Source organism: Vigna umbellata, chromosome 1, assembly GCF_029865625.1.
Source record: "Vigna umbellata cultivar VRB3 chromosome 1, Vumbellata_1.0, whole genome shotgun sequence".
NCBI classification, from domain to species: Eukaryota; Viridiplantae; Streptophyta; class Magnoliopsida; order Fabales; family Fabaceae; genus Vigna; species Vigna umbellata.
The window spans coordinates 45,911,644-45,926,331 of record NC_142165.1 but is presented as its reverse complement, the minus strand read 5'-3'; the positions used below and the strand labels follow the sequence as shown (position 1 = coordinate 45,926,331).

Below are 14,688 nucleotides of genomic sequence, written 5' to 3'. Positions count from 1 at the left end.
TACATATAAGTGGTACAAACCAAACCTTACCACAGGTTTTATGGTTAAGTTAAACCTAAATCCACTTTCTAAGAGTATGGCAGAGACATTTTCGGATGGAATTAGGGCATAATTGGTGAATGCCAAAATAAGCACACTTACTGTTAGTATACACACTACAATTAACCTGTATAGTTTACAAAAGTATCGTACAACTTCCTATTTTCCTTGTACAGTTGTAGGTTTACCTGTAAACTGTTTTACTGCTTTGTACAGCTGTCAGGTCTTACAATAGCTAATAGTAAACTACAGTTATAAATACATCTTTTACTCATGATTCTAAGCGTGATACAGTAATAAATATATTCAATTCATGTTCAATTCTCTCTCTTTTCTCTTCAGTTTCTCTAAGATGGTATCCAGAGCTTCTTCAATGATCCCACTTCCTCAAGTTCTTCAATGTTCTATAAGTTGTTCAAATTGCAATTGCTTCCGCTTCATCCTCTTGTGATTTCATTCGGTGCATTGTTTCAGATTGATTCACTTCATCAATGTACATCTTTAATTGGTGATATGTTCTCATTTCAACTCGATGTTGATTCAGCTTCATCAATTTGAGATTTTAATTGGTGAATTCTTCCAGATCTAGCTCATGATTGCTTCTTCTCAAGCGTTTTGTATTTCAATCAGTGAATTGTTCTTCGTTCCAAATTCTTAGTTCAATAGTATTTGGCACTGATGATTTGAGCGTTCTGCCACTAATTTGTTCTTTACTTGTTCAGAATCTCTTTGTTCTATTCAAATTGAGCTTTGCTCCAAAATGCAAGTTCCAGTTCATGCGTTGTTCTTCATTCTCCAGATTGCTTGATGTTGGATTTCAAGTTTTGGAACAGTGAATTGTTCTTTGTTTCATCTTTCGTCTCTGAATTTGTGCTTTGCAAAGGTTTATCTGGCTTTGCTCAAGGTGAATTAATTGTGCACATAGTGAATTGCTATTTTCTCTGGTTCTTTTCTCTAAGCATTTTTGTTTTTCTGCTTTCTGCTCTTCATAATTCTGCTTGCTATGGCTTCTGCTTCGTTTCCTTCATCTATTGCTGAGAAATTGATGATTCTAACTACTTACGCTGATGTCAATATGTTGAACCAGTAAATAAGTCACATAAACTCCAACGATTAGTTGTTAATCCAGTGGTTCCATCTAGATATCTCAATGAACATGACTTTGTTACTAACATTGTTAATCCTGAGTCTGAAGAATGGGGAGTTTAGGATCAAAAATTGTCTGTGTGGCTTCAATCTACTCTCTCAAAATATGTTTTGTCTCGTGTTCTTGGATGCCCTCATTCCTATGAAGTATGGGAGAAAATTCATGAGTACTTTAGTCTCCAAACTAAATCTCGTGCAAGACAGCTACGTATTGCTATGCATGCCATCAAACTTGACTCAAAATCAATGGAAGGATATTTGCTCAAAATTAAGAACTATGTTGAAGTTGCTGGAGTTGGTGTTCCTGTTAGGCATGTAGAACATGTTGATTAGAAGGACTTCCATCTGATTATGCTCCTGTTGTTTCTATCATTTAGAGTAAGAAATGCACTTCTTCCATTGCTGAGGTTAATGCTCTTTTGTATGGTCATGAAACACAACTTACTCGTTATGTTCAAGAGACTCAAAGTTTAGGCACACCATATCTGAACTACACTCAAGGTTCTCATTCTCATTGTGCTAACAAATAGGAGGTTTCCAAGGTCCTCTCTTGGTGGAGATCCTGCTAGAGGTTCTGCCACAGACGTCGTGGTGGAAAGTTTGTTAATTTACAATGGCAAAATTGTCTAAAATTTGGTCATACAACCAATGTCTGTCACTTCAGATCTTATGTCTCTTGTCAGCAGCATGAGTCATTATTTTTTATTGATCCGACTACACAATAGTCTATTCCCTATTTAGTTGGTTCATACAAGACTTCAAACACTTGGGTGAATCCAAACACTAAGTCGAATAGCTATAATCAACCTAGTGCTACGTTGATGAAGTTTGACTCTCAAGGTAATGCCAATACTTAACGGATACCAGATTCTGTGGCCCATTTTCATGTCACTGGTGAACCTCTAAATATTAAACAACTCCAACAATTTGAAGGTCCAAATCAAATATTCATTGGAAATGGTGCAAGTTTGAGTACTTATGTTGTTGGTTCATCTTCTTTTGTCTCACCTTATGATTCTAGAGTCTTATTCTAGTTACAAAATTTGTTGCATGTTCCCCATTACTAAAAATTTCTTAAGCGTTAATCAGTTTGCAAAGGATAACTCTGTTTTCTGAGTTTCATTTTGATAAATGTCTTGTCAAGTCTCATGGGACGAAAAAAGTTCTCCATGGAGCGGTTATGGCTGATGGATTGTATTCATTCAACAATGTTCAACTTTTCAATCAGTCCTCAGCTGCAGTCCTCTCCTAAGTTCACTACATATTCTACTCAAGCATCCTTTGTAATAAAGGATGTTTCTAGCAATGTCAATAAGCCTACCTCTGTAACGTGGCATAACCAATTAGGTCATCCAAGTAGTCATGTTATGCAAATCGTACTTAGACATTGCAAAATTCCTATGTCCAATAATGCTAATTATGGTTTATGAAAATTTCATAGGTTGCCTTCTCATGATTCTAGTCATGTATATTCTCCATTAGAACTTATTTTATTGATCTATGGGGGCCTGCACATATTACTTCTCATGTAGGATATAGATACTATGTTTTTTTGGTAGATGCTTATTCCAGATCCGCATGGATATTTCCACTAAGAAAATGGTTGAGTTACTGCAACATGGTAGCTAAAACTTTAACAGTTTCTCAAACTTCTAAGAAAATGGTTGAGTTACAACTGAATTTAAAAATTGAGTGTTTAGTCAGAATGGGGAGGTGAATAGTGCCCTTTTACCACCTTCTTAGCTCATAATGGTATTGTTCATAAACTCATTTGTCCTCAAACTTATCATCAGAATGATGTCATTGAACGCAAACATAGACACATTGTTGATTTAGGCCTTATATTATTGCATCATGCCTCTTTCCGTTTACAGTTTTGGGATTATGCTTTTGTTATTGTTGTGTATCTTATCAATAGATTATCAAGACCTACAACGTCCTTAAACTTTCTGATTCCCTATTCGGTTTTGTTCAATAAAGACCCATATTTTTATTTTCTCAACTTTGGCATGCTCTTGCTTTCCTCTTTTACGACCATATAAGTCACAAACTTGATTTCAAGTCTAAAGAATGTCTTTTCTTAGAATATTCTCAATTACACAATGGTTATATCTTGTTAGATATATTATCTTTATTTTTAATTAGTTTGTTATTATTTCTTATTTGTAACATATCTCTAACAAGAAAAAAGATAAAGATAATATATCTAACATATCTCTAGCAAGATTTTCTTATTGTATTTTATTCTATTTAACTAATTTTCTTTTAGTGTGGGCCTGATATTGTTGTGCCCATGCTTTGAATAGGCACTTTTTGTGCTAGGTTAACTATTTTGAACGTAGGTAAGAGTGACAGACTGCCTTATCATCTTCTATTCGGACCTCTTGTTTTTTATGGGATAACTTATAGCCATATGTGAGTAGTTCTTTTTATTTGGGTATTGGGGCCTAGCCCTTGATGACTTTTGATTTTAATTGATTTCTCTTCTATTGTATTCCTTTATATGAAACTTTTAACTATTGATTTAAACCTTCATAATTGCTTAGGAAAGGGATTGAGAGGTGAACTTAAATGTTGAACCTAGAGGAGAGATACTTAGGTTTTAAATCACAAGATTAGATTTGATCCTTGAATCTATGAATTAACAATGAACTTAATGGGTTTAATTGGAAATTGCTACCACGAGAGTAAGGGTCAATTCAAATAGACACATCTACGTATCCTAATTGGAATTTTAATTGGAAATTGATACCACGAGAGTAAGGGTCAATTGAAATAGATACATCTTAGTATCCTAAATGGAATATATGGTTTAATTGGAAATTGCTACTACGAGAGTAAGGGTCAGTTCAAATAGACACATCTTAGTTTCCTAAATGGAATTTTAATTGGAAATTGATACCACGAGAGTAAGGGTCAATTGAAATAGATACATCTTAGTATCCTAAATGGAATATATGGTTTAATTGGAAATTGCTACCACGAGAGTAAGGGTCAATTCAAATAGATACATCACGGCATTATAGTAAGCATCATTCAATTCAATCGTACAATACAATACAAGTGAGCTCCTCCGCGATACGAATTTTGTGAAGACTCAATTTAGCTCCTGAATCATGTTCGAATATACAATTGCAAAATCAAACACGTGGTCTTTGCTTTTGCCTCTAATTGCCTCTATAATGTGATAATTACAAAGTTACTTCTCTACTAGTACACTATACTTCAACTACTTGCCTTTATGTTCTCGTATATGTTGAGAGTATTATCAGTATGGGAACTTCCTCCACGGTAATTCAAACTCTTACCAATATACTCCACCATTTTTACCATAAAACAGCTTGACCAACTGGACCATTTCTTGTTTATTTAAGTAAAATACCTTTATAATGGTTCTTTGTTACTTTCTCAAAGGAAATATATTCATGATTTACAAAATCAGGCCACCATAAGCACAGTGCTACTGCTGTACATGGAAGACTCAAACTCACTCTCGGTCCATTGTTGGTGGGCTGCAGTCATCATCACTCATCCCGAAATCAACTACAGTGTCAACAAAGTTTGCCAATTTATGGGACAACCTTTAAATTCTCATAGGTAAGTTGTAAAGAAAACCCTAAGATAACAAGAAATAACTTCTGACCCTGGTCTTCTCCTTCAAACAAGACTGCAGAAGCACTAATTTCCCCTCTATGCCCACTGTGATGTTGGATCTGATGTGGATTATTGCAGATCCACCTTTGGTGCCTGCTTGTTTCAAGAACAACCTCATTTACTGGTAGTCTAAGAGGCAGACTATTGCTGCAAAATCTAGTGTTGGGGAAGAGCATTGAAGTTTAGCTGCTGCTGCATCTGACACTCCGCGGGTTCAGTCCCTGCTCAGGGAATTACAAGTTCCCTTTACTACTCCAACTATCTATAGGGACAATCAAAGCACAGTGGCGTTGAATAACAATACTGTTCTTCTCCATGACAAAACACATGGAGTATAATGTATTTTGTTGGAGAAAAGTTTCTGGATGGCTCCCTCCATGTCCATCTTGTTCAAATTTTGGATATCCTCACCAAGCCACTCTCCAAACTACAGTTTACTACACTCAGTCACCAACATCCTGGGTTAGTAGGGGAGCAATGTTAGAGCATAGTCTTGACAGCTGCAACTATTCAGTGATCCAGTTGTCATTCTGTTATTCAGTGAACTGAATGCTGCTACTGTTTAATAATCCAACTGCATTCTGTTAGTTACTAGTCTGTTATTCAGTTAGATCTATAACAGATCCTATCACTTTGTACATTGTTTTATACCCTAGGGCCACTCCGTGTTCTTTATAAAATCATACAACAGCTTTCCTTTTCTCAATTTCTCTCTCTATATACTACTATAACATTCTAAACTCAATGAACAATTATATCGCTATCCTAAAGTAACAAGCCATTATAGGGCCAGTGTGATGTCATGTTACATCTTTGGAGGACAAAACTGGAAATTGGCTCCATATATTCTACTCAGATGACATTATCAAGTAGTAAATTGGTTTGAGAATGATAAAGGACAAAAATATATGGATGTCCGCAATGACAAATAAATTTACCTTGAAGCAGCAGAAGTTTCACTATCGTTACCGCTTTTATTAAGCATAAGACACACTGCAGCAAAAAGCAATCTCAGAATCCCCTCTTCTGCTAGATCAACATCCACAAGCATTTCCAAAGATCTGTTCATCAATAAAACTGGAAAGTGAATTTCATTAGATAATATTTGCCATATAAAAACCTAAAGAGTGCTAGCAACACTTTCTAACACTTTTCTAACACATTCTCTAGTATGGCTGAAATATATTCAAAATTGACTCAATGAGAAAATTTTCAGCCAATAATCAAGAATGTTGAAAAGAATGTCTTACAGAGTATATGTTGCTAACATGTCTCAAAACCTACAGAAAAAACACATCATTATAATACATCTCATTTACAACTTCACTTCCTCTTAACCATCGTAACACACATGATAACTTAATTTGTGTAGTCTACACTATATCAAAATGTAAAATCAAGAATGGATATCTGTTGATAAAGGAGTGCCAGATCTAGTGTGGCCTGTCACAAATGCTAAAAGTTTCTTGAAAGAATATATTTGATAAATAAGAAAAGTAGTAGAACAAAGAAGGAAGCTCCCAACCATTTAATAAAAAATAAGATCACAATAGTAAAGTGAGTCATACCATCCCCTTTTCCCAACCCTAAACATTTTACTGTTGCATCCATATTTCGAAATCTCTGACTATTAGAAGATCTAGACTGATTTGACTCACATTGCTTGGTTTTCATTTCATGACAAACTTATCTCCAAGAGTCCCAAGCTGCCCACAATTCAACGTACACAATCCAAGAATTGGCAATAAACCCATTGGAGAAACCCTATGATGACTGTCATCATCAATGAACCTTCTCCCTCATATATTCAAATTATCCTTGATTGTGCATTTCACATGAAATTGCAAGAAGGTGAATTTATTGTGTTGAACATTCAACAATAATATCTCATTAAATGCTAAAGAAGTTCCTCCCCCAAGCAGCCAAACCCATTTTCCCACTGTTATTGACTTAAACTTCCTTACCCCTGGCATTTTTATTTTTGGTTATAGTACCTTGTAAATCAGTTTTATGAGGTTGAAGTAAGCTTAATATCTACTTTATAAGATGGTACCATAGTCTATTATAACAAGGTTTGTTAGACCTACCATGTCACCCATTATCGCACCATCCACAAATATTTAGTCTCATCTTCGAGTCACTCCTCAGCACAAGAGGATATGTTGGAGACCTCATATGACTAGAGATATGGTTAAATTATAAACCTATTAATTTGTGAGGTTTACTTAAACTCAAAATCCACTTTCTCCAAGAGTGGCATACCCAGATATATGCTAGATAGAGACAACACACAATTCAGCCCTAATTCAAACAACATGCAGCAAAATGTCAAAAGTTGAAATATAGCAATCACAAATTATTCAAAAGAGCTGACAAAAGTCATATGACCAAACAATCAGGTGGTCTAATTCCACCTATTAATTTTGATATAAGGCCTACGAGACTCCTCTCATTAAAAAATAGCCCTCATGAAACACAAATATTTGTGATTGCATAAACAAATGAGTATGGCAGACTGACATCAAGTTCTTGCACCAACTTCTTACAATTGATTTCATCTTCATCCAATGAAAATCTTCTCACATGATATCCTTTAATTTAGTTTTCCTTTCTATTGACTGTTTTTAATTATCCTATTGTAGCACTTTCTCTTCTTATCCTGTCTGTGCATACTCTCCACTTAATGATAGTTTCATTTTCACACAAGTTTTTCAAACACATTCCTCAAGTTTTTAATTATCCTATTGTAGCACTTTCTCTTCTTATCCTGTCTGTGCATACTCTCCACTTAATGATAGTTTCATTTTCACACAAGTTTTTCAAACACATTCCTCAAATCTTGTTCTTGTTCATATCACATCCTACTCCTCTATATTCCTTCCCAAAAAAAAAAAAATACAGATGCACGTGACTGAACTGAACCAGTTAAATTGTTTTATCCAGTATTATCCAAAGCTAGGCATAAAAGTATTCCCCATAAGGCCAATAATTGCTCAGAAATCAGAACATACCCCAAGTTTCCTCATTGTTAATGCTGGCAATAATGATGACACCTACTACAGTCTCAGAGTGGTCAGTTCAATTATAATTTATAATAATGCAAACAATTTAAACCTTCAAATCTCGTTCAAACAATATCCATATAAAAATGCTTAGTTAGAAATCCTTTTATGGGTATCCAGTAGTCTACAAAAGGGAGAGAAGTTTCTCAAATAGTGGCAGCAGTGAAATCAATACCAGAGATGTTAAAAAAACCCCAAACAAAATGGGTAAAGAAAATGAAAGATTTTATTCAATTAACAGAACAAGTTCAATCTACAACTGATACAATCTTAATGCCTACTTCCTTCTTTATTCATTTATACAAAAAAAAATACCTCTCTAACGAACTAATCAACCCCTACACTAACTGCAATAACTTTCCCAAAATACCATCCTAATTCTTTAGAGGTGATCTGCAACAGTTCAGGTTTAAGCTCTTTCATAACTACCTCATGTGATGCTCACTTTTTGGCCAAGGATATTTGTGTTTCTAGAGTTAGAGGAAAATAGGATTTTGATAAATGATGGGGGACTTAATGAAGGCGACAGAATACAGTTCACACTATGTAGGCGAAAGAAAAAATGGATTGTGCTAAAGGAGATGGAAATTAGAAAATGGCACATGATAAAATTTTCATTAATAAAATAGAAAATGGAAAATGATAAGATTTTAAAATAAGCAAGCAGCTGCGTAAGCAAAGTTAGCATGAGCACAAAAATTGTACACATTAATCCCTCTCCCTTCCTTTTTCTTTTGGCTTAATAAAGTTTTAAGTCTCTAACAAATTTGGAAACTTTCAATTGAAATCCTATTAAATTTTTGTAATCTATTGAGTTCTCAAAAATTTAAAAATTTTCAGTTGACCTATGCGGTTAGATTTTTTGTTAACTAGGTGATATGGTTATTAACTAGGTGATATGACTGTTATCTTGTCCTGTTTATCGGAAAATTCTCTGCCCACCCCTCCTTTGGAAACCCAAGCTTCACGCTTTGCAGGTGCACGTTACAGAAACTGAGGTGGAGACTAAACTAGAAAGGTGGTTCTTGCAAAACGTGAAGCTCAGTTCCAATTCTCTGCCAACAGAGAGTTGGTCAAAGAATTTTCTCGTGAAAAAATTGCAAAATTGTAAAATTACAAAATTTTTAGATTATAAGATTATAAGATTACAATATTACAAAACAAAATTACAAAATTAAAAAATTGTAAAGTTATAAACTTATAAAATTACATGTAGCGAAAACTAAAGAAGGTAATGGGACAAGATAACGGTCACATAACCCAATTAACAGTCATATCACTTAGTCAACAGAAAAATCTATCAGCTCAAATGAAGTTTTACATTTTGTAGGACTCATTAAACCACAAAAATTTAATAGGAACTCAATTGAAAGTTCCCAAAGTTATCAGGGACTCAAAACTTAATTAAGCCTTTTTTTATCAGCCTCTCCCTTCCTCTCCTATCCTCTCTCTACACACAAATGTTTGTGTGCATGTATTGCATAGTTCAATGATCAGACTGTGGACCAGCAACTTTTACATGTTTGAATGACCAGTCTGATAGAATTAGAACCTTGTATGTGCCACAATAAACCTCCTAGATGATAAGAAGATCCCTGTTCCTATCTCCCACCCCAGACCAAAGGAATACCTACTGATTATCTGCTATCACAGTGAAGATAACAACAAAAAAAGCCTTCTTTCACTAGGTATCAATTAATACAATCAAGTCATATGTTCATGTCAACGGCCACCAGAGATAAGATATTAAATTACAACACTAAACCAATTGTATTGAATAGGAATAAATATCAACTAAAAAAATGCTGATAACTGCCCAATATTTCCACTTTGCATGGTGAGTATCCCTTTGCAAACTCTACAGTTTCTGCCACATGCCTCCTAGGTTGTTTGCTAGATGGAGAACTAACACTCAGGGTTTTCCAGGTTCTTTTCAGTGATATCAATGTTATAAAACCCAAATAAGACAACAAGTTTGACCGGTGAGCAGAATTTTGCTAGCTTATCCAAGCCCAAACGGCTGCAAAAACCACTGATTTTATAAGCGATATTGATAACTATATATTTTATTTGAATAATCATCTGGTGCCTCAGTCCAAAACTGTATGGGACTTGTCTCTTCAAATTTGTTTAATATTATATTTTGAATAGTGTAAATGATACATTTTAGAATTAGTGATTTCATGTTACTTCGTAATGTTGAAGTTTGAAAGAAACCAGAAATATAAATATATTACACAGAATAACGTTGAAAAAAATTATGTGCAATTGAATTAAATTTATATTTTAAGTTTATCCTGTGACTCACTAGTTGAATTACTGGCCCACTAATCCAACTCCTCAATCATGTTGATACACGATCTAAGGATAATATCATTGATATTGCCCCTCCCCCCATACGTCCTTGCTTTCTTCTTTAAACAAAACACTACGAACATGACCACAGATTATGGCACAAAATTGACACTACAAAGCAAATGTATAAATCAAGCATGCATTGACTAAATTTTGGCTTACCTTTCTATTTCATAAAACTTCAAGTGGTCCAATGCTATTTGTAACTGACGAATACGAGATACTTTGATGTCCCATCCTGACAAAGAATAAATAAATAAATAACCACGCACCTAAAATAGTTGCACTGAATTCTAAAGAACACCACCCCCATTATACAAACACATCAAATTCTAAAACCAAAAATTAAATTAATAGACAATTTTCTGGTTTCTATAATAACAACAACAACTATAATTATTATTATTATCATCATCATCATCTTGAAATAGAGGTAATTTTGTCAACAAAAGGCAAGGAAAAAACCAAATCAGCAAATCAGGACAAGTGGATTGGTTCTTACACTGCAAAATATCCAAAGGTACTTATGTACAGAAGTTGGACTAGAACGAATGTATTTTCAAAAAATAGAAATTATTTAATGAAGTGTAATATTTTATTCAAATGAAGCAATTAATGCAATGAAACAAAGAGTCCTTTACAGAAAAAAGGAACCATCACTTTGAATAGGAGAGACATTAATTATGACATCCCCATTACAGAAACTTGTGAAAAAAAAATTGTTTATATACCTTTCCGGTGAATGAATATTATAAATAAATGCAAAATGATGTTTCTTGGTAAAACTTACCATTTTTCAAGCACAGCTGCTCTGCCACTTCAGTGCCTTCGTAAAGAAGAACTCTGTCCAAAACTTCAACTTTCCAAGGAGAAAACCTTTTCGTTGGTTCTTTTATTTCTAGATTGTCATTTAGTAGAACTGGAATCCCTATATCCTTACTTGATTGGCGATAACCAATGTACTCAACAGGAATAAAATTTGGTGAAATTGAAATAGAGGGAAGATGTACAGATAGACCACCTTCTCTCACAATATAAAAACAACCTTGGAATGTGCAACCAATTGCTTCTCCTGCGACATCTTTTCCATCAAAGTGGTATACATCATCACATACACTGCCTAAGAAGTTGTCATCATGGACTTCTAAATTCACTTGCAGATTAAAATGGATAAGTTGAGAACCATTCTGATCCTTTACACGCTTCTTTTTAGAAAAAATAGTAATTCCCAAAGGAGAGAAACAAATAGAATCATCCTCACATACTCTAAAATTGGGAATGAGTATCTTTCTCATAACAGGTGATTTGACATCAGAACCATGAAATTTGTGACTATTATTTACTTTAGAAGCAGCAGAAAAAACGCCTGAATGGAAGCTATACAAATCCCCCTTTTCTTTTAATGCACAACCATTAATATTCTGAAGTGCATTACCTGCCACAGCTTTGTCTGAGGAAGCAGCACTTCCATATTTTATGTTCAAATCACTTGAGTGCACTGCTTGGCAATCAAGATCCGAACCACCAACTCCCCAGCCAACTAATGTTCCCAACCCAAATTGCTGACAATGTGGAAGCAACTTTTCAGATGAGTACTTTTTGTCAAAAATATATTCCCCCAAAGATATCACATAGATCACACCATATTCATCAACCACAGCTAAAAGGGAGGTCTGTGAAGCTACAACTAACCTCTTGAATGATCTCCTAAAAGAATCACTCTTCTGATTAGACATGTTATCCCCAATGCCACACTCCTGTTTAGCAAATGTATCATCATTTGAATACAAATTTTCTAATCCTTGAAAATCAAAATGAGGGTTAAGTCCAGATGCCTGCGAAACATTTAAGTATGTCACATATTCACCAGACATTGCAGAATAGAGAACAATCAATCCAGAAGAATTAAGACAAACAAGAAGATTATCAGAAAATTGGAAATCCATCCACTCAACTGCCTGAGCAATGTTTATTCTTTCGTCAAGCTTCACCATTGAAACCCACTGAATACCCCAACTATCTAATTTGGCAACAAGAATTAAATTTCTGCTCCTGCACGTTTGATTTGCATCACTACTATTGACAGTAACGTGATGGATTAACGTAAAATAAAATCCTACCAAGCAACATGAAGCACTCGAGAACACTTTAGGGCATTCATAGAACCCATTAACCACAATACCAAATACAGTGGAAAAAATATCAAACTTATTATTTGAATCAACTGGTTCCTGTCCATTCTCCTTGCTTTGAACTGATTTTTCTCCAACGAGATGGTCCAAAGATAGGCTGCCATCAAATACGCTAAAAGAAACCACTTTTGTCGAGCAAGGAAATCCATTATTCTCGGGGAATTTGGTCCGTAGAATACCATCACATACAACAGTTTCAACTTTAGTTAAAAATGACTCCAAGTATCTCTTAGTAGCAGAGCCACTTAATGGTTCGACTCCGCCATCTCCACCAGTCAAATTTACATTCTCGCCTCCAGAGACTCCATGACTAATATTGGAAGATAAAGTAGCAATGGGTCCCCATTCCACCCACCTGCCTTGCCTAAAGTTACCCTCTAACATGACTTCATCCATTCCACTGGTTTTAGTTAGTTTGGGAAAAGCATGGACTGTTACCCCACATCGTCCAGAAACAAATAGAACTTCTCTAAATGAAGCATCATTGTGCTGGTCATAGCCATCCACACATCGTGCCCATGTCAATGAGTTCACATCACTAATGTATCGGTAACTATTGAACCTTGAACATTTTGTTCCAGTAAGACTAGTATCAACATCCGACCCTGAAGTGCAAGGTGATTCATTTACCAAAACTGAACAACTAGGCCTAGAGGATGCCTCCAAGGAAACATTAGATGACCCTGGATTGTGTTTATCGTAACCATCAACGTTCCCTTCAGCACCACCAGAATGGAACTCTCCTGCAAGTAACAAAGTAAATGCACGTATTGTAACATGTAATCAACTAATCCGAAACACAGACAATTGTAAATAAAATTGTGAATAAAGGAAAAGAGAAATCACCTTTACCCAAAGGAAGTAAAAGAGCTTCCCTTCCATGTGAGTGTAAAAGCAGTACCTCTCTTGTAGGAGAAATAAAAGCTTCACGAAAGTCCGACAGCCCAATTGGGGTCTCAGAAGGGTCCCAATTGTGCAATTGAAGTATAGCTGGATCCTCACTGCTCAAGGGAAAATCCATCTTGCCCCTGATTCAACCAAGCGCATATTCACCAAAACAAAATCCACTAAAATAAATAATAAAATAATTGCCAGTTATCCAAATTCCAAAAACCTATTCATCGCCAACTTCAACATTCAAAAGATCAACCTAAGCGATCTCACAAGGCTCACAAGGCTCGCAACACGTGAAACTTAACTATCCTTTTCTCCACAACAAACAAACACTAGCAATAACCGACTAATTTCATTTCCACAATTTTTATTTTCTTAATTGTTTAAACCAACCGTGAATCGGTGGTGGTGGAATCGAATGTTGCAATCGAAAACACGTCCAACCTCGAAACCTATCCGGATTCAACAGATTATTCTAAAAAATATTCGGCGAGTCCAAATAACATCAAGAAACGAAGAGAACTGAAAATTGGAATCCAGAAAAAAAATTGAAAAGGATAGAAGATGTGGAACCTGGAGTGAAGCGATTATAAAAGGGAATCGTTCCTTTGCATGGATATATAGAGAAGAAAAACAAGAGAAGAGAAGGGTGTGAGTGAGATATACGAATAGAGGTTTTGGTTTGGGTTGAGATGAGAATGGAGCGAATTTTAGAGCATTATGAATAGAACTAACACGAAGATGGTGTCTTTTGTCTACAGTGCGCTTCTCTTCTCTTCAGATCCAACTCGGTTTTCTTTCTTTTTTACTGTCAATAATACTCGAGTTATTTATTTATTTAAAATATATATATTTATGAGAAAAGGAAAAGCAACTACCTTTCTTTTACCCATTCATTAAAACATTAATAAAAACAAAATACTTTTATATATGTAATTTGGGGAATAAATATCTAATTTATAATAATAATATATTTCATATTTTAGAATATGATAAGCAATTTATATATTATAACTAGTTGAAACACATGTGTCAAGATTACGTGTGTTCAAGAGTACGTGTGTCCATTTTTTTTTATTATAGCAAAAAAGTTATTTTACAGTAATTATTGAAATATAAATGTTATCAAACTATAATAAAAATTTTATTAGAAAAAGTAATTATAAGGATAGATAACTTTTGTAAATTTATTACTAATTTTTTTTATTGTATAGATTATTTATTTTTATTTTAATTGAAATAAACAAGTATTGCAATAGTAAAATTGTAAAAAATTATGCATAACAAAAGCGAAAATTCTCTTTATTAATAGCTTTTATAAAAATAAACAGTTTCTAAAATTTATT

The 14,688-nt window shown here is 34.5% G+C and overlaps 1 protein-coding gene across 2 annotated transcripts in view; it reads right to left on the bottom strand.

The window, feature by feature from the left end:
* The window catches only part of LOC124826288 (spatacsin carboxy-terminus protein), a 34,300-nt gene extending 20,175 nt beyond the window's left edge, over positions 1-14,125 (bottom strand). The window contains exons 1-5 of one of the 2 annotated variants that reach the window (XM_047299076.2): positions 13,916-14,125; positions 13,295-13,476; positions 11,047-13,191; positions 10,419-10,494; positions 5,778-5,900 (exon numbers count right to left, since the gene is read on the bottom strand). In XM_047299076.2, coding sequence (XP_047155032.1) covers positions 5,778-5,900; positions 10,419-10,494; positions 11,047-13,191; positions 13,295-13,469 — 2,519 coding nt within the window. In that variant the 5' untranslated portion in view covers positions 13,470-13,476; positions 13,916-14,125. Of the gene's footprint in view, positions 1-5,777; positions 5,917-10,418; positions 10,495-11,046; positions 13,192-13,294; positions 13,477-13,915 lie in introns of those variants that run through there. The other variant, XM_047299080.2, reaches the window with a different exon arrangement.
* Positions 14,126-14,688: the final 563 nt, after the last annotated feature.